General features: G+C 42.6%; 1 protein-coding gene across 4 annotated transcripts in view; it reads left to right on the forward strand.

The window, feature by feature from the left end:
• Window positions 1-25832, forward strand: part of LOC138064159 (E3 ubiquitin-protein ligase TRIM36-like) — a 33557-nt gene extending 7725 nt beyond the window's left edge. Inside the window, exons 1-10 of one of the 4 annotated variants that reach the window (XM_068925555.1) lie at window positions 1687-1829; window positions 3136-3370; window positions 11430-11755; window positions 15831-15977; window positions 16903-16998; window positions 17951-18204; window positions 18823-18947; window positions 19497-19790; window positions 20093-20390; window positions 21973-25832. In XM_068925555.1, coding sequence (XP_068781656.1) covers window positions 1803-1829; window positions 3136-3370; window positions 11430-11755; window positions 15831-15977; window positions 16903-16998; window positions 17951-18204; window positions 18823-18947; window positions 19497-19790; window positions 20093-20390; window positions 21973-22327 — 2157 coding nt within the window. In that variant the 5' untranslated portion in view covers window positions 1687-1802 and the 3' untranslated portion in view covers window positions 22328-25832. Of the gene's footprint in view, window positions 1-1686; window positions 1830-3135; window positions 3371-11411; window positions 11756-15830; window positions 15978-16902; window positions 16999-17950; window positions 18205-18822; window positions 18948-19496; window positions 19791-20092; window positions 20391-21972 lie in introns of those variants that run through there. The other 3 variants (XM_068925554.1, XM_068925552.1, XM_068925553.1) reach the window with 3 other exon arrangements.
• The last annotated feature ends 417 nt before the right edge of the window (window positions 25833-26249 follow it).

Below are 26249 nucleotides of genomic sequence, written 5' to 3' on the forward strand. Positions count from 1 at the left end.
GTCTTCATAACTTCCAAGTGTAATTTTCCATTCAAATTTCACAGCCAGGCCACTGAAGCTCAAATTTAAATAATGACTAAAAACCAAATTAGACTTTTCATATATGTTTATTTTATTGACTCACATGAAATGTAATTTTGAGGAGGGAAAGGAATTTATTATCCCACTGTCATTCTTTTAAATAGACTATGCCAAAATAGGTCAAATTCAGGGTTTGACAAACTGACAGCAAGCACTTCCAACATTCACATAGTCCCTACTCCATCTGTTTTAATTAACTAAACCTCCTTCCATTGTGTAATATAAGGACACTGTATGTCTTAACCTTGAATTCCCTAACTTAAAAGTGATTTTTCTCTCTTAGGCTAATACTACATAACTTCAGACAGCATTGTTTCTGCAGCTGCCCCAACATCTGAAGAAGTGAGAGATTTAATGTATTTTCTGTTTGCTCTGGCTGTTGGTGAAAAGGATAGTTGCCTCACCTTTTCAAAAGCAAACACAAACACTGATAATAATCGTTGGTTTTCTGCCCGTCTAGCTGCCACGAAAGCCAGCAGGGCTCGCCTGGTGCATTTCTGCTATGTCCTTAAAATAGCCACTGTCCAGCTTGCTTTCCCATGTCCTGGATATCATGGTGCTGTTCTCTTTAGGGACAGGCATACGTCTGCGTGACATTGTTGTTATTAGAGGCGCTAATGAAAGGATGTTGAATGGGACAGCAGAAACTACTTCCGCAGAGAAGAGTAAGGAACAGGAACTTGAGCCGAAGTGCTAGGAAAGGGAGCGTTTTGGGTTACTCCTCCGGCGTTGGGAGGGCCTTGGGTAATGCTCAGGGCCGCGCGGAGGCAGTCCGGCGAAGAAGCCCTGGCAGGGCAGGCGCAGCGGGCAGCGAAGGGGCAAGGCCGCGGGTTTCTGGGGCCGGTGGGCCTGGAGGACCAGCCGGCGCTGCCGCGGGGGGCAGCAGGTGGCGGTGGGGAGAAATAGGGCGTTTCGCGTTGAAGAGGAGAGCGGCAGTGTGTTGCCCCAGCTGCCCTAGATGCCAATGAATGCCTGTACCCGGGTGAACTGGCAATAAAACCTCTCGGTATTTCATTTCCTCGCACTGGGAGGAAAGGACAGCTTCGCGTGCTGCGCTTCCCTCTCCTGCGCGCGGCCTGTTTCGTACTAAGCACGCCATGCCGAGGTCCCTCGGCTTGGATGAGCGACGTTTCTGCTGTGTGTCGCGTCACTTGGGGGGGCAGAGGAAAAAAAAACAAAAAACAAAAAACCCGTATTTCTCCCTTCAAACATACAACTCCTGAGAACTGCTAGCCGGCAGCCGTCGCTCCTTCCTGCTTTCCGTGAGTCCCGCAGCCCCCTCACTGGCGAACACACTGTACACGCCGCAGCACCCGGCCGGCCCCCCCGCGGGCGGCAGGGCCGCGCCGGCGGTTAGCAGACGGTTGGGGGCGGGTCCGCGCGGGGCGGGGCGGGGCGGGGCGGGGCGCCGCAGCCCGGCCGGGGAGCGGCGGCGGCGGCGGCGCCGCTGGACAGCTCCGAGCGGCGCAGCTCGGCGGGCGGGCGGCGCGGCGCTGCCCCCTGGCGGCGCGGGCGCGGGCGGTGGGTGTGGCCGCCCCCCGCGGCTCGCCGAGGCCGCTAGGTGCGCGGCGCCCGCCCGCCATTGTGCGCTGGGCGGCCCCGCCCGGCGCGGGCGGCACTAGGCGAGCAGCCGCCGCGGGGCAGCGCCGGCAGCTGGTCGCTCTCCTCTGCGCTCCGCCCCGGCCGCTGCAGCGGAGCCCGCGGGCGCAGGCGGCGCCAGGATGGAGGGCGACCGGCTGGAGCCTTCTGTGAGTGCCGGGGGGCGGCGGGGCCGGGGGCGCCTGGGGGAACCGTCCCCCGGTGCTGGGGGCGGCGGCGGCCCCTGCCCGCTGCGTGCGTGAGCGGGCGGGCGGGCGGGCGCCTCGGCTCCGCGGAGGGGCAGAGCCCCGTGGCGGCGGCTGGGGGCCACCGTGGCCGGTCCGCGCCGTCAGTCACGCCGCGGGGGTGGGGGGGGGGCGCGGCCGGGCTGCCCAAATCCGCGTGTGGTGCGAGGGGCTCAGGCGGCGGCCCGGCCGGGCGGTGCGCGGCGCTGCGCCTTTGTGTGCGGCCCGGGTGCGCTCGCTGCAGCCCCCGGGGGGGGGGGCGGCGGAGCGGGCCGGCGGGGTTGGGTTTATTCTGCTTGACGTTTTGAGGGGATCCTCTCCCCCCCCCCGTTTCCTTCGGGGGGTTGTGGGGCCGTCAGCCCGCGCGTCTCAAAAAGGGGCTTCGCCGGCACTGGGAGCGCCGCGTCCGCTGCGGCTGGGGTGGGGGGGGGGGGGCGGCCTGTCTGGTTTCGTGGCGCACGGAGCGGCCCGGTCCGGACGGGACGGGGGGGGGCGGTCACGGAGAGACTCGTGCGTGCGCGCCTGCAGCTTGGCCCTCGCGGAGGTTTTTTTTTTTTGTTTTTTAAACTTGCCGTTGGCTTTCTCGGCGGGTTTTGTAGCATCTGAGCCCGGTGCCAGATGGCCCCAGGCACGTTAAATTGTCGGAGTGCTGCGTGTGGATCCAAGGGCTGCTCTTTGTGTGCAACAAAAAAAAAAAAAGGCATTCTTGATTGGAACTGTTAACCTAATGAAGTCAAGGCAGTTTCCGTGTGCTTACATGTGATTTACGCTGGCTGCGGGAAAGCCTGATGTCTTACCAGTCTGACTCTTGGGGGGTTTTTTGGTTTGTTTGCTTGCTTATTTTAAAAGCAAGCAAGCAAACTGAGTTAAACCTATAGAGTCTTCTCCTCAGCAACTATGGCTGCTCTCGCTTCACTAGGATTTTTACCCTGAGTTAAGACTGCACCCCTCCTCTTTTTTCTTCCCCTGCAATGCAGGCATGACCTGAAGATGAACTGGGTTTGCATAGTTTCAGTTGAAATGACCGTTGCCAGTGCTTTCCTAAACGGTGATTTGGGTTGGTGTGCGGTGTTTATCAGAGCTGCGCCCCAAAACAGCTAAAACTGTGTAGAGCAGTTGTTCTACAGAGCTGGGGTTCAGTGACATATGTACGTACAGTAATGCAGTATGTCCTACTGGCTTGTATTTTCTGCACTTACACTTGCTTTCCCCCCCGCTTTCTGTTGTGAAGGTTACCATAAAGAATATCGAAAGAGAGCTCATCTGCCCAGCATGCAAGGAATTATTTACCCATCCACTGATCCTTCCTTGTCAGCACAGTATTTGTCACAAATGTGTAAAAGAGATTCTCTTCACGCTCGAAGACTCTTTCACCGATGGAGGCTCTGAATCCTCTAATCAGAGTAGCCCTCGAATTCGAATCCATTCTCCTAGCATGGATAGAATTGACAGGATTAGTAGATCAGGTACGTATCAGAGCTTTGCATGTTTTCCTGATTTCATATACGTTAGGCTGACTTGAACTGAAGGGTATCTGTGTTGGTAGAGTGTCTTCTTGGTACTCCTGACATCAGTAGTTAAATGGATAACTTTGGGAATAGTGCGAGTCTTGTTCATTCTGTGCTAAGAACAATGAGAATATTTTTATTGTAAGGACAATGCACTCCATTTCGTGTAGAGTAAAGTTAGTCTTTGTGGCATCATGTAAATGTTCCTAGCCCTTGTTTTTATTTATTTCTGTATTTCAATGACTGCTGAGCATCAAGATGTCAAAATTGACAATTTTATTGTCTGTCATAATACTGTTAAGTCGTTCTCTCAGATTTTTGCCAGCCTAAATTCTATAGTTTTGACTCCCGAGTCTTTGCAAACTTTCCAAATAATAGTGTTGGCCTGTCCGTTTCTTTACATTAAATTCTTTCCATAGAGGATGATCACTGCATGGTTGAAGAACTGTGATGGATGACTGTAGCAAACAGTCTCTTTCAGCATGGTCTGCTTAAAGCTTTAAAGAGTACTTAGCTTTATGGCTCTTAATGCTCTTTGTGATATCACGCTGTAAAGATTCTTAGTTTGATTCTGCTCAGTTATCTGTCTAATCCACAGATAAGTTGATCAACTTTTATGCAGATATATGGAAAGTATTTCACGCATGCTATACTTAAAAGAAACCTCACATCTTGGCTTTCAGAATTTTCTGGAAGCGTGTTCATGTGCAAGACAAACCCTAAATCTTACATTTCACGTGTTCCTAATGCTCATCCTCCCCGTTTTTCGAAATTCAAATGTTTTATTTCACCATCTTCTCTTAAACGTCTCTTAGCTTTAGTACTGATATTTTTGCAAATAAGTAAATGTTATCTTTGCCTTAGTTTAGCTGATTGATGGTTACATGGTGTGAGGGAATCCTCAGCTGAGTGGCCGGTTATTTTCATTACAGCCCTATTCGGGTAGGGGATGGACAGCCCCGCGGTCGCTATTTAGCTCTACCTACAGTTCACTTTTTGTCTAAGCCCTTTGCTAACTCCAGTTTTGCACAAGCTTAGAATGAAGAGAGCGCCCCATGGTAACTGAATTCCCCCAAATAGAAGACTGTTTACCTGTTATACCCAGTAAGCATAACGTGCTGATATGCCTTCATGTGTATTGACTAAAGCTCTCACTGATTTCAGTTGCAACTGTCCACTTTATATTTTTGCAAAGTGAGCATCAAACCCCCAGCACCTGGGAAGTGATGAATACACCATGGGTGACCTCCCTGTGAAGCTGTGGCTTATGAAATGTGGGTGTATCAGACAGGCTGTGCATGGGGAACGACCTCCCCATGCTGCGCTCAGCAGCTTAAGCAAGGAGATAATCCTTTCTCTCCTGCCAAAACCTGTCTTCCTGCTTGCTTTCCATCAGCCACTACAAATAAAGATCTAACACTGCACAGTCTCTGCTTGCTGCCATAGTGCCACGTGTGCTGAATGAGGCAGAGGCTCTGTTGAGAGACTGACTTTTAATTACTAGGAGAAAGCAAACGCTATAATGTCTCCTGCGCCAGCGCATGGCGGAGGAGCAGGTAGTTTCGGAGACTTGAGAATTAGGATTTGAAGAGCTTAGCTTGCAGCTCTACCAGACTTGTTGGATGCCCTTTTCACAAGATTTAGTGTTACTGCTTTGTTATGTCAGTAAGGACAAGACAACAAAGATTCATTCTGGGGACTCCTCCCCCTCGTGATTTATGCACTCAGTTTACTGCACGGGTTGTAGTTTTTAAATCTATAGTAGTCCTCCACCGTCCCAGCAAACTGATAGGAAGTGATGTGTGCTATCTCCTCATCTGACCTATTAGTAGAGGGAGACGAAGGCTTTGTTAGACCTGTTTGATGGGTAGCAACGGAATGTAGAGATGTGGAAATATTGGGCTTTCCCCTCCCATCCCCCTAAAGAGCATCGGGCAGATGCACTTTGTAGGAAAAATGATCGTCTCAAACGGTTCAGGTTTGCCAAATGAAAAGCATATGGAAATGGGAGCTTTAAAGAACAGAGTTAGACATACAGCTTGTGCTGCCTTTGCTTACAGTGTTAAAGGCATTGTAGCTCTATTGCTATGTGAGGTAGATTTGCTCTCAAAAATTTGGTACCATCAATATTCAACTGAATTGCAACTGACATTTGTACAATTCTTGTCTGGCATCCCAAGTAACTGTACTGTGCATCCTCTTGCTAATTCCTTTTGTGAATAGACTTTACACAATGTATATAAATTTATTATATATCCTGAGTGGGATTTGTAATAAAATATTAAAGAAAAACATCTGAGGTTGGGTTGCACGTGAAACAGTAGAATTTCTGGCAGGTTTGTATAGGGCATGTTGCTGTGGGGCATTATTTTCATATTTGAAAATACATATAACACCGTCTTCATTTTTTTTTAATTTTTTTTCTTTCTTAAGGAATCCTCACTGTCTATTGAAGATACCAGCTATTTTACATGATTTTGGCCTTTAAATTCTTGAGAAGCCAGAAAGAACTGGTCTACATTTTGTGATTATTGTGCACACACAACTTGCATTTTCAAATAGAGTTTATCTTAATGTGGAAAGGCTGGAACTGGTAGAACACTTTTATTTTGCAGTTAAAATGGAGTGCATGCTCTTGTTAAATCTAAGGTGTTGGTTTAAGAAAAATCCAGTTTTGTATGCAAAACTAAATTACTTTTTGGTTAAAAAAATTAAACTGTTGTATATAAAATAAAAATAAAGGGCATTTCTTATTGCTAATTGATCTTCTGTAATGTTAGTGTAATTAGAAAAAAGCATGTGTTGTGGTTATGTTGACTTGTGCAGCGTTGATGGATGTCGCAGAAATGGAGTAAATTTAAAGATGTATATGTATATATAAATATTTTTTTTCTTCCATCTGTTCTTTCTCCCTTCTTCACTCTACTTTAATATTGCAATTGTCATGTGTTAGGAAATTAAACAACCTTTCCTTTCAGCCTTAAAATAGTTTAACAGCCACAGGAAAGAAAACAATTGACGCTCTTCATCTGAGCCATTGTAAACCAATGGTATATCTCATTTTTCAATCTCTAAAAACAGCTTTCTGTTCATTGTTCGCAGCCTCGCAGAGGAGGTCTTTTGGGTGGAGAGGTAGAAATGCTTCACTTCTTATATGGCTCTAGATAGTATAGTGTTTAGATCTCGAGTTAAATATCGTTGGTTAGCATATAGTTTTTTTTGTCAGTGGTCAAGTCCACAAAACGGCTTTTGCAGTGAGCAAAGGTGCAGAAGACTTCTATTAGGAAAGCTTTTCATTCTGTTCTACGATTGACTTAAAGGTCAACTGGACTAGAATTAAGTAAAGGGTTTTTTTTTTTTAAATGTGTGTGTGCATGACTAAACATACTTTAAAAGGTGCAAATAGACCAGCTATCTCTTCCCTTTAAAACAAAAAAACCCAACCCTCTCGCTTTTTAATTTTCAAGAGTTACATAATCAAGTTTCAGTAAAACTGCTGTCTTACTACTAGTGAAATGTAGTTGTTATATTGATCTTCGTAACACTTAGAGGTCATAGTCAGCAATATCACTTTTAAGTGGAAGGTCATACCAGTTCTTCATTGGATCTGCGCCCCCTTAATTATATCTGAGTAAAAAGAGAAGGACTGAAATTCACACCTTGCCGATCTGACCGGGTAGGTCTGGATCTGGCAATTTAGTATGGCACATGCATGTGGGAGGGAAAACTAAATACTTAAAAGTGACACTTTTTTCTCATGGTTAGCATGCTGAGTGACACTGTCAAGTTGAAGGATAACCAATGTGTCTTTGTTTTAAATAGATTTAATTCCGGAAACACTGGCAGAGATGCTAGCATGAGCATCTCTGCCACTGTTTTGGGCTGGTGCTCAGATGTTACCAGAAATGTTTCTTTGTAGGTGTGATGCTCTGTCAAAAATGGGAAAACCAAACCTTCCTGTTGGCATAATATTGGCAGGCACATGAGCAGTCCATAAAATCACTGTATCCTTCAAGAAAGGAATGAGCTGAACTCACCACAAATCTGAATTTCACACTCCCCATGAAGAACAAAGCAACTAATAGGAAGTGGAAGTCAAATTGCCTCAGTTGGAGAACAGAAGTATCATAAACAAACAAAGTATTGGACACTTAAAGCTGTTTTTATCTGCTCTGGTCACAGAAAACACCCATGACTTGGGGTAGATTTTTGAAGTAGCTGAAAATTATTTTTTAACTATAAATTTGTCTCCCCTTTTTTTTTTTTTTTTTCTTTCTTCCTAAAGATCTGTTCACAGGCATTAAATGAGTTTGGGAGTGGCAGTATACACTTACTTTTCTTTTTCTTTCTTTTTTTTTTTTTTTAATGCATCAGAATCCAGTTGACTTTTAAAAACTTTTGGGTTTTTTTTAAACTTTCACAAAATTAGCATTCATGTCTTCCATAATCACGGAATGCTGGTGATACTGTTTACATGGAAAACACAATTTTATCTTTAAGATGTCTTATCCCTTTGCAAACCCACAGCTGTAGGTTGGGTGACTTTTCCACATTTTAAGTGTTAGTATCTCCCTGTGGGAAAAGGGTGTTTAAATAGGGTATTTATAAGATGCGTACGACTTAGGAGTGCTCTTTGGCTACAGTCTTTAGAACCTGTATGTATCCTAATATTTGTGGATTTGGAGTCGCAGTGAGAAAACAATAATATTGTGTGGTTTTTTTTTTTTTTTTAATTTCGTAGACAAACTTAGATATCTATTTTTACTGAGTCAATGATAATCAGTAGTATGTTCTCCAGTTACCGATCTGGGTTTTCACTGAAAGGGGAGTGTTCTGTTTACGACCCACAATGGAAAAATTTTTGTGATAATTCCTAGTGTTTCACTAAATATATACTTGTTTGTTGGAAACTGGATTGGCAAGGTATAAAACAGAATCTGGGGAGGATCTGAGTTTCTCTGAACATTTAATATGTCTTGCAGAATCCAAATTTTTTGCTACTTGAAATGCTTTTTTGTCTTTTGCGTATGTGCAAAATTCAATTTCAGCAAATTGAAAGCCAGACAAGAATAGAAAAGACAGTGCTCAAAAGTCATCTCTCATTTCAACGCAGTGTTTGCTTTTCAAAATATGAGCTTATAAATCCGATAAACAATAAGCAGACTTAATTCTTACTGCATATTAGTATTTTAACATTCTCACTAGGCAAAAAGAGAATGTTTCCATGCTTTAAGTCTTAAATTGGCAGAGGATGCTGAGACGCTTAGGAAGTACGCTTCCGGGTTTTGAAACAGAAAAAACTAAGCTCTTAGAGTACTATTTGGTGAAAAGGGATGAGACATCTTAAGACATGCAGGACTTCTGGGTGTTGGATTGAGTTCTGTAAGCAAAGTGTCACCAGTATATGTAGAGCATGGCTCATCACTACAGTCTTGTTTTATTCCATGACTGGCAGAATGAAAGGCCTCAATTCGATTGCAGCTAAACTCATCTTTGAGTTAAACAAACACCAATTCCACATTTGAGCCTCTTGGGCCAGACTTCAAAAGCATGCTACTGGATAAGAATTTCAGACTGTATTTTTAAACTTGACCACTGCACCATATTTTTCCTCGTTATCTTGCTTTGTCACTGCTTGCTTTCTGCTATAGTGAACTGCTTGTAGGCAGTTTCGTACATACAACACTGTATCATTATTTTCCTAGTTATAGGAGATGTAAGTATTCCCCATCCCCTTCTTATAGCTACTGACTGCATGATACTGCATGCAAAATCATCCTTCCGCTCAGGCCATTGTAGAAGCCTGTGCAGAAGGTCTCTCCATTCTGTGCAGAGTGCTAGCTTGGAGCATACATTTTAAATAAGGTTTGTGTTTCACTGCTGTTCCTGTGCATTGCATGTGTGTGTTGCTGTATATGCCAAGTTACAGGTATTACAGGATGTGCAGTTTGGGTTATTAATTGACTTCAAGTAAGTACCCAAAAAATAAAAAAATCTCTGCTTCCCTTAGCCAGAGAGTTATATACTTTTGACTTGGGCTACTACTACTGCATTCTGTAAATATGATCTAATTGTTCTGCTCAGGACCTGCAGAAAGGTGAAAGACCAGCTGAATTTCAGACTATCAGCTTGTACATACTTATTCCTGCTCTGGTTCTGGCTTTTTTAGCCAGGCTTTTTTTTCTGACAATCATGCATAACTATCATGGGGCACGTTTCAAAGATTTGTAAAGGAATGAGTTCCTTATGGGAGTGTTTTTAAAGAGGCTGAGAAGTGCATGATAGGAAGGGAGGCTTTAAAGGGTTGGTTGTAGCAACCATAGAAGAAAAGCATGAGGCAAGTGTCTTTCTGGCTAATGTCCAAGGACGCTTCAGAAATGTTGATGCTTCATTTTTTTTTTTTTTTTTGGAGAGGAGCTCACTAAATACAGATAAGAACCAATTTCCTGTTGTTAAAATTAAGAACCCATTTCAGCACGGTAAGAATTTGGTTGTATGCACTCTTAAGTCACACCTCCGTTTACAGATTCATTAGTTGTAGTGGCATGCACTCATCTCAAAGGGATTTTGAAACTGTGCTCCGGTTGGAGGATGCTTTTTTGTTTCTTTGCGTGGGGAACTGAGAGGATACATATTAGGCATAAATGCTGGCTTAGACTGCTTCAGAATTACCGGAATGACCCCTCTTTGTTGTTCCCCTTGAGTTCATGAATGAGATGGGGGATGCACTCCCTCTTCCGTAGCTTTGAGGACGTTGAGCAGCAAAGAGCTTTTGGGTCTACAGCAGCCATTTCAGAACAAGTCCCAAGGGCTTTTGAAGCTTGCAGCTTTACTTGAGCCTTGGAGAGGCTTATTTTGGAGAGGAGGAGAAAGTTTCATGTAGCTGTTTGGTGGGAACGTAACCTCTCTGCAATGCCCTTGTAAAACAAAAAGCGATAGGCCTGCTCTGTTTAATCAGGCAGATCCCTTGTTCCCTGCCTCAGGGTAAGGGAATCTCTCAAATTCACTCATCTCAGTGTTGAGGTTCCCTTTGATTTGTGTACAGGTTTAGTTAGCAGTTCTTTATCAAGGCCAAGTCAGCTGCAGCATGTTTTGACTAACTGATTTGGTTGGCATTTCATAGCGGTAATACCTAGTTCTCATGCTGGCTGTTTTTATGACTCCTCTTGGGAAAAGCAAGATAAGTTTGTGTCAGCCAAAGCAAACTTCTAGGACCTCAAAATTGGCTATATTCATCGGGGAATAACTATTTATTCTCACTCTGAGAATAAGCCTCCTTCGCTTGAACATGGTACCAAGCCATGACTGTGTATCTGGGCAGCCAGGCAGCCTAATACTAAACGATTTCTGGAAAGTACATGTTTAGTGTTTAAAAATGGCTGCAACTTGAATGCATCCAAAACTAGGCCAGGATCTCCAGAATGTTCTCTTAAGGGAGTGCTTTTTGAAGCTGTACGTGCTATGTAATTGTCATAGGAGTGTTTTAGGCTTCTGAAAGAAAACAGTTTGTTCCTGTGTAAACCCTCAGACTAGTTAAAGTAACTGGTCCCAAGTGACTCGCCATAAGTTTAGGCCATGCTCTTCCACACCTTGCGCAGAGATGGTGAGATCTTCAGAACAGAAGAGCAATTTTTTTTTTTTTTTTTTTTTTTTTACCAATGCCTGGTAATGCAGGGCCTGCTTGGAAGAAGAAGAGTAGCGTTGTTGGCACAGCGTTGTTGCAAGAAACAAAACTGCAGGAAGGAAGCAGATGATAGAATTGGAACAGTTAAATTCATCTTAACGTGGAATTAAGTCTTAGAGTAGTTTGTAATGTCTCTGTACTCAAACGTTACAGTGCCTTGTAACAGCAAATCTGTTCTCTTTGGCTTGGCAGAATGCATATGAGTTAGTATTGTATTGGTTTGGATGATGTGCTAAAATAGTTCGGGATTGGTTCATAAATTCCTGTGTCCCTAAAGCGTCTAAAACTCTTCTGTTTATGCTCCTACTAAACCAGGATTTGCTGTCTATACAGGCAGAAAACGCAATTCACTGACTCCTAGAACGACTATGTTTCCTTGTCCTGGCTGTCGGCATGATATTGATCTTGGAGAACGTGGCATCAGCGGCTTATTTCGAAACCTTACTTTGGAAACCATTGTGGAAAGATATAGGCAGGCAGCCAGGGCAGCCACAGCTATTATGTGCGATTTCTGCAAACCTCCAGCTCAAGAATCCACAAAGAGCTGCATGGACTGCAGTGCCAGCTATTGCAATGAATGTTTCAAAGTATACCATCCTTGGGGAACTGTAAAAGCTCAGCATGAGTACGTAGGACCAACCACCAACTTCAGACCCAAGGTAAGTGTATATCTTAATAATAGTGCAGCATTTGGATATAGCTTGCAGACACATCTGTGCAGTGGTAGTTGCTTTTTAGGGTCGTTGTTGCTTTTCTGACTTGTGCTATTATTTATTGAGCGAACAGCTTTTGTTCTTGTTGATGCTGAGGTTAGTTGGAGCTGAAAAGTCCAGAGAAAACGTATCTGAAGGAGACGCTAGAAAAAGGGATTTTTTTACTTTGAGGGATGGATTGTGTTATTTGTGGCTTGTTGTCCTTTTGTAAGATTTAACGATCTTGAACAACCAGAATTGTAGTGCTTTTCGCTAGAGCTCAGATAAAGCAGGACCTATGTGTGTGTGGTAAACGGAGAAAACACCTTCCTCTCCCCAGCTTTATGCAGGTTCAGATGTTTTTTGCCTGAGCTTGATGGAGAGCCGAACATCGTTTTTCTTTTCTCCTTCTGTGCATCTGCCAGTAGCAGGAGGTGGAGTTCAAGGCTCCACTGTTGCTACACCCCATTATTTTATTTTATTTTTTTTAGCTGTAGCAGAAGAAGAAAACATAATGGCTAGTTTCCTACTTTTCATGCTGCTTCTGCATTCAGGGAAAACAGAATGACTGCAAACTAGTTAACTTTGTTTCTCCTGCTAAGCTGATGCAGAACATGGTTGTGCTCTATTGAGTTGAAGTTACGGGAGAGGGGCAATTGTCACAGCTGCCATCTCTAACAAAAGACCACAGCAGGCCTTAATGTCCCTGCGTTTGCTGCATGCCCTGTGGCCTGTGAGGAGGAGAGAGCCTTGGGCTGATTTTCATGGACTTGTTTGTGACAGCAAGGCTTGGGGCTAGAGCTCTCTGGAGGGGACTGGCCTTACTTACTGTAATACTAGCTCTTGGTCCCGTGCAGGGAGTGGTTCCGGTGCAGGGGGACGCAGCAAGCTCAATTCAAAGTACTCCCAGTAACGAAGCAGTCCTCTGAAGCTTTTTCTAGCACACTGCTTAGGTCTGTTATTAGAGGGGATATAGTGTGAGGCATGAGCAAAGGTTTTAAGCATGAAGCCAGAGTCTGTTTGCTGCAAGCAAGTATGTCAGCTGTACGCAGGCTTCCTCCCAAGGAGAGCTCTTGTCTGGCCCCACAGCAGATAAGCGCTGGATTGGGGAGAGCCGAGCACGCACTGGCCCAACAACCTCCGTGCCATTGAAGGTCCTACAAATACCCAAAGTACTGGTGTTCAGGGAGTTTTGATTTGGGTTTATGAAACTTCTTGCTCCATGTTGCCTCCTCTTATGGTGAGTGTTTTACAATACTACGCTCTTCTTCAGCTTCTCTATGAACCAACTTTGTTGTAAGCCAAAACAGACGTTTAAGCTGATACAAAAGTGGACCCTCTTGTGCAGCTGACTAGACCTCAGCTCTTCTAGAACTAGAAATAATTCAGGCATTTTATAGGTGTGGGCTTGACTTTACAGGAAACTTTGTATGGATCCTTCTCCCCCAGAAGACTAGAACATAGATGTAAAGATTTACCTGGGCTCTGGAGTTAAAATCTGCTCGTGTTGTTCATGAATAAAAAAATCACATCTCTCAAAAGTAAGGACTACTGAAGTCTTCAATCAATGCTAAAATTTCTGCAGAGCTGACTTGAAATGAGCTCAGTTCTGGAGAAGGCTCCCACTTGGGCCTCCTCTTGGTTTTAATCCTAGACTCTCTCCCCTCAAGTAAGCAGGCTCAACTCTGGCACAACTGCTAATTCAGGCTTGAAAAATTAGGTTCATGTTTGTATCCTCTAATAAAGTGTTCAAGCTAAGATAACTAAAATTAAATTAAAGTTATGCTATGTGCGAGAAGCGCTTGACTGATGTTCTCTTGTAGGTGAGGCTGGAAAAACTTGAGACTCGAGAGTTAGTAAGCCAGTATATAATAAGCATCCAGTAATCCACTTAGTGGAGTTCTTTCTGGGTCTGTCGTGTTCATTGCAGTTAATAACAAGCACGTGCTTGAAGTACTTTAAAATGTGCTAGCACACAGCTATCTGTCTGTGTAAAATGCCACTTTATTGGATAAAAATGTGTTAAAAGTGTGTATGCTCTCTTCTACCCACGGCTGTTGATCTGAAATGCTCTACAGCTCCCTACAAACTTTTCTATAGTGCCTATTTCAAAATACCAAATCTTTGTGTGCTCTTAAATCTAAACTTAATCTTCCTGTAGTTTACCAACATGTGGTACATACAAAAGTCAGTAGTTAAATTCTGTTGAAGCAGAGTGAAATAGGGAAAAGTAGTTTTGATCATCCTAACCTTGCTATACCAAGTGCTAATGGGACCTCTGGCTTTTTAAAGTTATATGTGAAGACAGAGGTATTGTTTCAACAACAGCAAAGTCATAGTAGAGATACATCAGCTACAGATACTGCTTTTTATAAAAGCTTCCCAACTACAGCAAACTGAGCTTTACTGTGGTCTTATAGAGATCTTTTTGAGGAGTGTTTCAGCTTAACATGAGGAAAAAAGTGCATATTTCATTACACTGCTCTGTTAAGACCTGAATTGAATGCTTGGAGTATTTGTTAGTCTCCTACACAATGTTCCCAGTCACCACTTTGATTAATTGAAAACCAGACTGGAGAGCACTTTGTGGCATGTGTGCTGGGGATGGGAGAGGCGCATACTGGACCGATTGTTCCTGAATATGAGAGGACTGGACAAGATAATCTGCTGACCTCTTCTGTCTCTAGCCTGCAGTTTGTCATTCGTGTTCACATGAGGAGGTGAATAAAAATGTATGGCTTCTACTGAGGTGGCTAGACAGTGCTGTGGAATTATGACTTCCCTGGACTAACAGCGACTGCAGTTTTTTGGAGGTGTCTACTTGCACGGCTGACTTTCAGGAAAGCTTCCTTTCCATAATCCAGTAGGCAATGGCAGCAGAATAGTTTATTGTGTTCTGCCTAATGATAGCCAGCTGTACCAAGGTGCTTGTGAGACTCATCTGTTTACCCTGTTCATTGAAGCCTAAGGGAACACTTAGGGGCTGAGAGCTGGTTTTAGGGAAGGCCTGCGTTTTTAGCTTGGTGTGTCCATGTTTATGCTACTAGCAAATTTCTGGTTTTCTGTTCTTTCCTGTCTTTTTTTTTTTTTGGTAAAACGGCTTGACTGTTTTGACCTGTATGGTACTGCTGCTCGTTCTTCTCCTTGGCTTGCAGCTGAAAACCTTTTTCAAGAGCTCTTCTGTGATAGCGTAGAGTAGATGGTCCCAAACACTGCCTTTCAGTATTCTGGAATGGGGTGGAATGAGGCGGAATGGGGGCAATGGATTTTTTTTTTTTTTTTCTTTTGAGATGCGTTTATCTGTTATCTGAGCTTGGAGCTGAACTGCATTTTTCTCTTTGAGCAATTATTCCCTCTTGTTCAATTCTGAAAGGTGATTTTTTTTTTTTTTTAGTGAACAGCAGATTTTTCCAAAAAACCCATTTAATCTGATATTGAAAATAGCACTCGATATGAACAACTTGTAATTGGAGTCAGACAAAAAAAAAAAAAGAATTAGGCTCCTTCTCTTTAATTTGACTGTGACTGATGTTGGAGGCTGTGTTTTATTTGCTGCTCCAAGAGCAATGGGCTAAGTGGCTGATTTGAGTCTAGTTTAGGTTTAGATCGTTACTGGATTAAGCCAACCCTGGCTTTCGGAAGTAGTTCATAGCCCTTTCAGCTGGTTTAACAGGGTGGGGTGTGTTGCTGTATTGCATTTACAACTCTGAGCAGCAGTGCCAGGGAGCTAGTTAACTGTGATAGCGTGGGGTATGCAAACAAACTCGGGGATCAGCAAGGTCAGTAGCAGCGTGCGCGCCATGCGGTGTGTACGTGGACGTTGCTACAGTTTTACTCAATGTAAACCTCGCTGAAACCGTGTATGTTCATCCCTTGAATATTGCTTGCACAGAAATATATAATGATGGCGGATAAACGGAATATAAAAATCCAGTGAGGGACCTGGATACTGCTGTGGGATTGTTTGTTTGTTTGTTTTAATGGTTTGTTGAGCACCTCAGTTTTTGGAAATACACCTGCATTCTCTCTGCTGTCTTTTCAGATTTTGATGTGCCCAGAACATGAAATGGAGAGGGTAAACATGTACTGTGAAATTTGCAGAAGGCCTGTTTGTCATCTTTGTAAACTGGGTGGATCTCATGCAAACCATAGAGTAACAACCATGAGCACGGCCTACAAAACCCTTAAGGTAAAAGTAAATATTGTTTGATCTGGCCTTAAGAAGGGGAAGAGTACTGAGCTTCTGGTGTAAGGGCAAACTCTCTCTGGCAGAAAGCCAGAATGTGTATTTAGAGGACACTGAACTAGTCATGAGGTGTGCTCTTGTGCAACATCTGGTAATGTGTGTATTAGTGTGATTTGGCATATGTCTGAGCAACTGTATATTCCATGACATTTGAACCACCTTAAAACCACTCCAGATAAAATTGAATCTGAAATAACTTTTGGGACTTTATATGTTTCTGAAGTCCTGTGTCTGTTAATTCCCTAAGCATAGTAGAATAGGGAAGACTTGCAAGCATTGCTTTGTTTATTAGAGAATGATTGCTGCTACTTCCTCTTCTTCCTTTTCTCGCTCTTCTCTTCCCCACCAAAAAAACCCAACCCTGCTTCCCTTGTGCTCCTTGGCCTCCTCACCTGTTGTTTACCAGGCTATTCCTGTACTGCTGCTGACCCTTTTGCAGGTAGGGAAGTGCAGAGGCACTCAGAATATTAGTGCTCCAAACCACTTATTTTGCTACTAAGTCTTATTGCGAAGGAGTCAATAATAACTGAGGAAGCGTTTTCCGAAGTTTCGGTAATGGCCGTAAGCCTCGTGTTGCTCAGTCTAAGAGAGGATGGTTCCTGTGGCTGGGGAAGAGAGGGCCAACTTAGGCTGTTCCGTGTTGGCGTTAGAAGCCTCTGCTCCTAGCCCTGCTCAAAACAGGGGCCTGATTGCTTGGCACAGTCATCGTCCATCACTGAACAACAGGTCTCTGCAGCGTTGGCTTTCATAACCAGTAGCTGCTTTTCAGTCTTATAACTAGACAAACCGAGCCCTAGCCGGACAACTTACCTGCACTGGTTTGAGTGGGATATCGGTGTTCTGCCAGCTTGCTATTGTATTTTAACAGGAGAAGCTTTCAAAAGATATAGAATACCTCATCAGTAAGGAGAGCCAGGTAAAAGGTCAAATCTCTCAGCTGGGTCTCCTGATGAAGGAAACAGAGGTAAGCATGACTTGCTTATTGCTTGGGGATGGTCCTTGAAGGCATGCAACAGGGACTTGCACTGTTCTCAGTAAAGCGTTTCAAATCCTTTTTGTCAGTTAGTCAATAAAATAATTTCTGTAGCTTGTGTTAGTATTGAATCGCACTTGTCTCCTGTACGGCGTAATCCTGATGGTGAGGGAAACTTGGGCAACATAAGCAGTCTGTCCAGAAAGGGAAGTTTTGGGTGCTACTGTAAATGTAATTGAAATAAGGCTTATGTGATATCTTAACCAAAGAGAAGCGGATTAGAGTTAAAGCTCTGGGTGTTAATGGCACTGCACAATTTATACCCTCTGTTTAATTGGAGATGCTGTTGCAATAAAATCAGAATCGAGCACAAAAACTCCCTGTAGAACGCCCAGAGCAGGGGAGCATATTCACACCAAGCTGAAAAACTCTGTGCACAGAAATGGTGGGAGCTCTTAGCCCTGTCCATATCTTGATACAGACCATACCTATGCTTTGTGGTTCCTGATGCAGGGCATAGTCAGAGATGGGCCTGCTGTTCTGAGGGCATATGTGGGAAAATGGATTTGACTCCTGATTCAGGATAATTAGGGAAGCTAGAAGAGCGCCCGGCTCTTGGAGACATGAAGACTTCAGAGGTTGACTTGCTTTTATAAGTGATTCTACATGAGCTGTTTAGACAGAGGAATGTCCTGCATAATTCAAGAAGTAATCAGAGGAATATTTTCTTAATCTTCATTTGTTCAAGTAGTAAGTGCTTACTAGCTGGGGTGCAGTGTTGCTCATATGAGCTTTACTGTGGTGTTAAAAACTGAAAATATTAGTCTTGTCTGCCAAACAGATGACTAGAGCGCTATGATGTTTTGAAAAACCTTAAATATGCTTCTGTACTCATGCCCCAGGGCCGTGGAATCTCTCTCAAATGTATTTTCTTCCCTCCTAGTGCAATGGTGAGAGAGCTAAAGAAGAAGCATCTCAGAATTTTGACAAACTATTCGATGTTCTGCAAGAGAAGAGATCAGTAGCTCTCAGGGCAATTGAAGCATCTAAGAACTTAAGGCTGGAAAAACTACAAACCCAAATAGAGGAATATCAAGGTCTTCTGGAAAATAATGGCCTTGTGGGTTATGCTCAAGAAGTGCTCAAAGAAACTGATCAGTCTTGTTTTGTTCAAACAGCAAAACAACTTCATGTCAGGTATTTTAAGTCTGTTCCATTTTAGGTGCGGGATGCCTGTTCAAGCGTACTCTTCTGATAGCAAAGTTCTCCATGCAGTACCTTGTATTTGCAGAGGTTCATAGGTGGTCCAGGTGGGGTTTTGTAGAAATTACTATGTTCCAGTGCATGCTAAGAAATGGCACACAGAAGGGATTCTCTCCTACAACATCTAGCCTTGCTTAGCAGAACTGCAGTATAAGGGCAGTCCATTCAGCTCACTGATGCATTTCTTTGCTCAGAGATTGCATCAGGAATTTGCAAGTTAATCTGTAGTTCTGTTCTGGCTTTAAACTCTTTGATCTTAATAGTTGTTCTCCATTAGCACTTCACGTCTGTTTTGTTCTTTGAACGTAATGCCCCAAATAGTTCAGATGCTGCCATCTGAACTGTTATCTGTTCGTTATCTTTACATTGATGTACAAAAGGCATTTAAATTCTGTGGTTAAGCTCTGTCTGGTGAGACAGAAATTCCTGGGAAATTTCAGTAACTACCTGAAAATAAGACTTTTCTTTTAAAGTAAAACCTAACATTTTTATTTTAAGAAATGCGTACATATGAATTACCTCTTCTCTCTTCCCTCATCCTTGTGCTTTCAGAATCCAAAAAGCTACTGAGTCCTTGAAGAGCTTCAGGCCAGCAGCGGAAACTTCTTTTCAAGACTTTGTGGTGGATGTAGCCAAGCAAGAAGAGGTTCTTGGTGACTTGTCCTTCTATTCCAATGGTAAGGTGCGAGAGCAGCAGGTCTTTCTTGATTCGGGGCCTGTAAGGCTCTCTCTAAAAAGAGGCAAGAATCATGCAGGGCTGCAGTTAGATAACTCTGTCATGCGCCTTTTGACTCGCGTTGTTTCCTCTTTCTCAGTGATACACAAGGCGTTACCTATCAGCAACGCTAGCTTCAGCTTTGATAAATAAGCTAAGATGCCATCATCTTCAGTGCCAGTTTATGTTGCCTTCCAAAATATTGCAGTTGAGTAATACCTGCCTGGTATTGCTAGAAGCTTGTCTTTCCGTGACTGAAAAGGACTGGGTTTTGTATGGTTTGTGGCTTGCCAGCAAAAATAAGTAATACTGACAACTTTCAAAGTAAACGCAGAAAATAAAGGATTTATTTTGGCACGTGAACAGAACCATCCTCACTGCATGAGGCAGACTTTTTTTTTTAAATTCATCGCAGTATCCATTGTACAAATGGCTTATATGGTTAATTCTAAAACAACATATATCTAAACTTAGGGTTTTTTTTCTTTCTCCTTAATTTCTGGCATTCCAGGTCTAGAGGTACCAGAAATCAATGAAGAGCAGAGTAAAATGTACAACAAAGCTGTGATCAGTTGGGAATATCCTGGGAAAGCAGACTCAGCTGATATATATGTCCTTGAGTATCGTAAGCTTAATAAAGATGAGGAGAGTGCAACGTGGCAGGAGATCGAAGTTTGCAGCAAGAGCAAAATAATATCAGATCTTGATAACAACAGCAGCTATGCCTTCAGAGTCCGAGGATACAAAGGGTCCATCTGTAGCCCTTGGAGCAGAGAAGTTATCTTGCATACACCTCCAGCTCCAGGTACCGTTTCATTTATGTCCAGAAAGTGCTGAATTTGTATCTATAGATGTTATGAGAAATTGTAGGCGATTTCTAGAAGCTCTCAGACTTCTTTTTTCCTGGTATCCATTTGCATAAATGTATACAAGTATTGTTAACAAGCAGGTTCCTTAGTATACTGAGACTATGTTAGCTTGTGTGACATTCCTGGCAGCTTTCAAAAGTGAGAATTTCAAATGCCAGTGTGTGTTTAAAATGTAGTTTATAAGCACAGAAGGCCAAATTGTTAACTAATGGTAAATTTTTGGGATACTATTTTTCAGTTTTTAGTTTTCTTTTTGATGATAAATGTGGGTACAACAGTGAACATCTCCTGCTGAACCCAAGAAGAAACTCCGTGGAAAGCAGGGCTGGATTTCCTCTGCTGCTAGGAGCTGAACGCATACAGGTTGGCTGTTATACAACCCTGGATTATATCATTGGCGACACTGGGATTGCCAAAGGGAAGCATTTCTGGGCTTTTCATGTGGAAGCCCATTCGTACCTGGTGAAAGTGGGAGTTGCGTCTAGCGCCAAGATACAGGAATGGCTCCATAATCCCCGTGATGTGACCAGCCCAAGGTAAATTATGGATTCTTGCGTAATACATGTTCTACATAAGCAGATGGCTTTTTAAAAAATAAATTAAGAGGAAGTCTGGTCTAAATCAGTAAACAATATGCACCCTAATCAGTGGAAAGTAGATGGAAGGGTCTGGTGCATGCAGGGTTGTTTTTGTTTTGGGGAGGGAGGGAGTTTGGTTTTGGGGGTGGCTGGGTTTGTTGGTTTGTTTTCCCAAACATTAGTAGACAGCTGCTCTTTAGTTACTTGGAGTCTTATCTTTTTTCTGGAGAAAGAAATCATGTTCCTATATTTGTCAAGATATTAAATTAAATTAAAGCAAGAAGGAAAAAAAAAATCCATAGCTGCAAGACTGAGGCACTGTTTAATCATCAGTAGGTAGACCCTGCCTTAATTCCCTGAGTGTGCTAGGTTTGCCTGCCCTTCTGAGGTTCAGTGTTTTCACTCTATTATCTTCGTGGTAGCTTTCTTCACAGTAGACTCCAAGTCACTGGCTTATCTGAGGCTATACTCTTGTGGACTGTACTGGGGTGATACTAGGCACAAACCAAAGTACAATGGACAATGCAGCAAAAAGATTTCCAGCTCTCAATTACAGTTCTAGTAAACTTGGATGTGTCTAGGAACTGCAGGCTGAGGAAGTATACCCTGGGGATTTGCAGCTTTTTCAGGAATCTAACAGATGCATTGGCTTCCTCCTATAAGACGTACTAAAACTGTAAAAATGCCAATGTTTTGAGTTGCTTAAGGTCAGACAGAGCCTTTTCGTAAGGCGAGAAATTAAATCCTGACTTCCTTATCCTTGTTTTCTTATTCACGCAAATATCTAGAAACCCTTAACTGACACACATCTTTTTTAAAAAAAAAAAAAAAAAAACCCAAACCCCACCTAGGAATTGTATGCATAGAAGAATGATGGCTTTGTATGCTTCTTTGATCTGCCTTCGTTTGGTAAAAAAGTAGGGAAAACATTGCAGACAGAACAGATCTGGCTACGGACTTCCCCCAGTCACCAACTAGGAACAGGAGTTCAGGGAAACCTCCCCAAAGAGTCCAAATTATTTTTTAAACTTGGAACGTAATATGCTGTGTTGTGAATTTAAAAGACAACACAACACAGCAGTGATACGGAAAACTCATAGTACAACAAGAACGTTAAACATATTTACTTGTTTCATATTATGTAAATATGTTCAAGTAAAACATATCCTGCCTGTAGTGACTAGTCATATTTGCTAAACTACTATGCATGTTAACTTATTTCCTATAATGTTCCTTACAGATTACCTTTCACAAGTATGTTTTTAGATAAATCTGCAGTTTGAGCTCCTTTGTAAAACTGTCTCTGGTTGCATCCTCATTAGCGTTCACCTGCATGAACTCTGTTTGAAGTGTTCCAAGTGAGCATTCCCCAACTACTAAATGCATCTTTCTGTCTGGCTTAGGTATATTCTTTCTGCACGAGGTTTTCTGAGTGCTTGTGGGGTATTACCTGTCTTTCTTACAAAAATATTTTCTCTTGTTTAAATTGCTGGTAATGCTTTAGATTTGATAAAAGCAAATGGTTGTTTTTCTATTCTAGATACGAACAAGACAGTGGTCATGACAGTGGGAGTGAAGATACCTGCTTTGAATCATCCCAGCCTTTTACACTGGTCACTTTAGGCATGAAAAGTTTCTTTATCCCCAAGGCACCTGCCGCCCCCAAAGATTCAGCGAGCAGAATCCTTCCCATGCCATCGTGTATAGGGGTCTGCCTTGACTATGACAAAGGCAAGGTTGGATTCTACGATGCAGATCATATGAAATGCCTTTATGAGCGCCAGGTGGACTGCTCTGGAATAATGTATCCGGCATTTGCTTTAATGGGTGGCTCAGGAATTCATCTTGAGGAAGCCATCGCAGCAAACTACTTGGAGTACCAAGATGACATATAATACTAGTGATCTTTTCCCATTGCTGTTTTGAGATGGAAAATGAGAGCAGAGGTGTTCTGCCTTAGCGTTCAGTCCTAATTAATTACATCATATTTAAGTGCTGCACACAAGCCTTTGGGTCATGTTTTTTTAAACAAACGGCCCAGTTGCTTCTACAAGCGGGAAACGTTCTTCCAGCAACTCTCCTGCCTTTCTTGTGATCTGTGCGATGCTGTTCTCCGCAGACTTCCTTCCTAGGGGGAGGCAGTTGGGAAGAAGTTTGACTAGCAACCAAAACTACTCCTCGGGGTGGAAATCTGCCTTTTAAGTAATTTAAATCCTTACATAGTTGGTTTTGCATTATTGGAGTCGAAGCGACAGTGTGTGATTGCCATTCTCCTTTAAGAAATCTGCCTGAATGCATTTGAGCGGTCAAATGCTTTCTGACTAACCCCTGAGCACCACTAGGGTGGGCCTTGCAGTGCTAAGTAACGCTTGCACAAGTACAAAGCAGTGAGAAAGCAAAACTGCAGCTGAATGTTTAGGTTGTATTTGGAAGGAGAGGGTTAAACTAAAAACTGATCGTATTTCATGTACCTTTAGTGTGACTGTAAGCTAAAACTCTAATTCTGACACCTGGTGTATAGTTGGTGGCATAATGGTAAGTTTCTTTGCTCTTCCAGGTTTTTAGTGTAGGCTACGTAAAGTAAATAAAGTGCAATTTGACCTTAAACATCAGACTTCTGAGTGTGAAGTCTGAATTTCTTGCATGTATGAGTAATAGTACCTGGTATGTGGGCAAAAGCAAATGAGTTATTAACGTAAGTAATGAAATGCGAACTTTTAAATTCAGGTATTTCTGTTAATACATGTTTTATAAGTTAACTTTGTATCTAATAAAGGCTCGTTTTTAGTAAGAATGTTAAAAATGCACTGATTAAGTTTTGAGACCCACGTTTTGCCTTAAAGGGTGTCTCTGTTCAAATTTCTGTTCCTCTCATGTTCAAAACTGTATCGGGTAGTAGTGTTTGCATCTGTCTGGAAGGAATCTGTCTAAAAATCCATTTGAGTACTTGCACTGTTAGCTTGCATTGTGAAAAATACGGATCTAAAGTGAAGGACGTTTCTAATACATACTTGGTGCTTTCTGATTTTGGGGTATAGTGGCCCATCTTGATGAATGTGTATGAAGTATGCTTACTAAGTGCATGTATACAGTTGTAGAAATGGGACCTGAAAATCACAATACACTTAAATGAATGTAGGTCATAATGCAAAACCTTAGCTATGCTTTGCTGTATGAACTGTCATGCTGATCAGATTAGAGTCTGCCTCTCCCAGGGTCCTCTCTCCTAAGCCTCCATCCAGCGGCCACTGTTGGAAGATAAGAACAGGGCAATGTGGAGGGGTTGTTCTCCTGCCGCGCACTCCCAGCCTCTGGTAATCGGCAGAAGAGTCACTTGCCCCAAGGGGAGTGTGATAGCCCTCTTGGGGCTAGATAGGCTCAGCAAAGGCAACCTCTCGTGTTTGTCTTGCCACTAATGCTCTTGCCTTACTAATACTGTGGGGCAGTAAGTTCCACAGCTTAATTGTGTGCTTGTCTAAGAAATACTTTGATAGACTTAGGCAGCAGTTTTTAAACAGTGGGTATTTCCTGGGACTTCTCCTGCAGGAGAAATGGCAAATCGTCTGTCACTAGTCGTCCTTTACGTTATTTCTTTGTATAATAGATCTTTATCATAGTCTTTCCTTCCCATTACACCCTCCTCATTTTTCCTTTTTTTATATCCACATTTCCTGCCTACCTAGTCACTCATGGCGCGGAAACTGTTCTGTGCTCATGAGCATCCTATTGCCCCTCTTGTTGTCTTCTCTCACTTTTCAAGACCAAGTAGAGCAGCGCTCCGTACGGACACACTCTGCTACTGTGAAGGCTGACAAGGTGCTGGGTTTTGTTTTTTACCACGGTCCTAAAACTGTGATTGTCTTTTTTGATAGTGAATATCAAGCTAGTGTTTTCAGAGGTTCTTCTGCATGATCCTAATGATGAGTTCTACACAAGCTATGCACATGTAGGGTTTCCCCACTCCGTTATCTTGTATTTATTAATGTTGACTTTCAACTGCCAGTTTTTCTAGGGACTTAAGTCCTGAGGGCCTTCTGCAGCTCTTCACAGTCATTTCTAAACTTGATTGCTGCTGAGTAATTTTGTAGGTAGCACAAATATCCTTTTTGGTTTGCTTCCTTTCCTAGATCACTGAGGAATATCTCGAATAACTTAAATTGTAGTGAGACCCAGCAAATCTCCTTCCATTTTTAAAAGTTACTGTTTCTTCCATTTTTGTTTCTTTGTTGTTTATTAACCCATGAATAGTTCAATCCACCACAGAAAACTTTCAAATTCTAGTCCACTATATTGACTAGATCACTCATCCTTTTGTGTGTGAGCTCAGTAAAGTCAAATAGACCCAGGAGGCAGGATTCTCTCTTCAGTAGCTGTGTCTTCTCTCATCACCGTTTGTCCATATATCTACCAAATCTAGTATAAGCTTAAACCTATCGATTTTAGAGGGTTGGACTTATCTGGGAACAACAGACCAGACAAATCTTTTTCTACGGATGAGTATCATACATGTCACTTCTGACTCTTCTGTTTCAGAAACTGGTCTAAATGGCACATTTTATGTCACGGTTAGCATTCCACAATTCTGCACTGAGATTCTTTGGAAACATCTGAATTGGTATCCCTAGGATGTAGCAGTTGATTACTGTTTGTTTAATGAAATCTTTGTAAAGTAAACACTTTGTCTTAAATACTAAGAGTCCCTCAGACTCACTCTTTTTTTTTTTTTTTTTTTTTTTTTAAATCTGGTTTGAGAACAGAGGTGAGGGATGAAGAATTCTTTATTTTTTTTCTACTCTCGCCTTACCTCACATTCATTTAAGATGTGCTTAGCTATGCAATTACTTACTCTACTGGACAGAGACTGATGCTACTGTAAAAGCTCATCCTTTGACGAGAACATTAATCTAGGTTTTGATATGTCTGTATTTATCTCACTCTGAGTTTAAAAATTGATTTGGCATTTGGTGTTACTTGAATACTTTGGACACATTCATTACAGTACTATATGGTGCTTACTCCAATTTATTAAATACAAAACGTATTGTCAGAAGCAAAGGCTTTTTTTTCACTACAATGGAAAAGTGTCATCTCTTCAAAATGCAGTTCAACGGTACTTGCCTATCCAGATATTTTTTTTTTTCCAAACCAAGTTTCTTCCTACAAAACAGCACTTTACAATGTAGACTAAGCTAAGAATGGTGTGGTATTGTGTGGATCCTTGTGCAATATAGCTGTTTGGTGATTACTGTGTGATCTGCAAAGCTCCATGCAGGTGTGAATCATGTAGACCCTTTTTCTTAAATATCTAAAGCTTTAACAAGAAGGCCTTGTTTAAAAATATTCTGAAATGTAAATGTGATGTCACTTTTTTTTTTTAAATAAAAGCTGAAAATCCAGTAGTTTGGTTTTTCATGTTATTACATCCCAGCTCTAAAGCACCCCTGTTGAAATGATATTTCTTAAGAGTAGATGACAACAGGTGAATTGGGAGGAGAAAGCACTGTTCTTCCGTGCAAAAGGCTTTGGCTCTCAAGTCTGCCCATGTACCCACTGAGGGGTGCTCTAGGTAAGTACCTCTAGTTTTCCACTGAACAAGGAGTGTAGTTTGGGCTGGTTGCCACAGCAGGCACTTACTTAAAGATGCCACTGTTAGGAACTTGGCTGCCCAAGGCTCCTGCCCCTGTCTGCAGAGGGAAATGTGTATCTGGAAGGAGGTGGGCTCTTGGGCATTTTCAGAGGAGCCTTCCCCTTCCTTATGAAGGAAACTGGTAGTGCTTGGCTCAGCCAAGTGCCCTGACTTAGGTCAGATGGACCCAA

This window comes from Struthio camelus, chromosome W, assembly GCF_040807025.1.
Source record: "Struthio camelus isolate bStrCam1 chromosome W, bStrCam1.hap1, whole genome shotgun sequence".
NCBI lineage: Eukaryota > Metazoa > Chordata > Aves > Struthioniformes > Struthionidae > Struthio > Struthio camelus.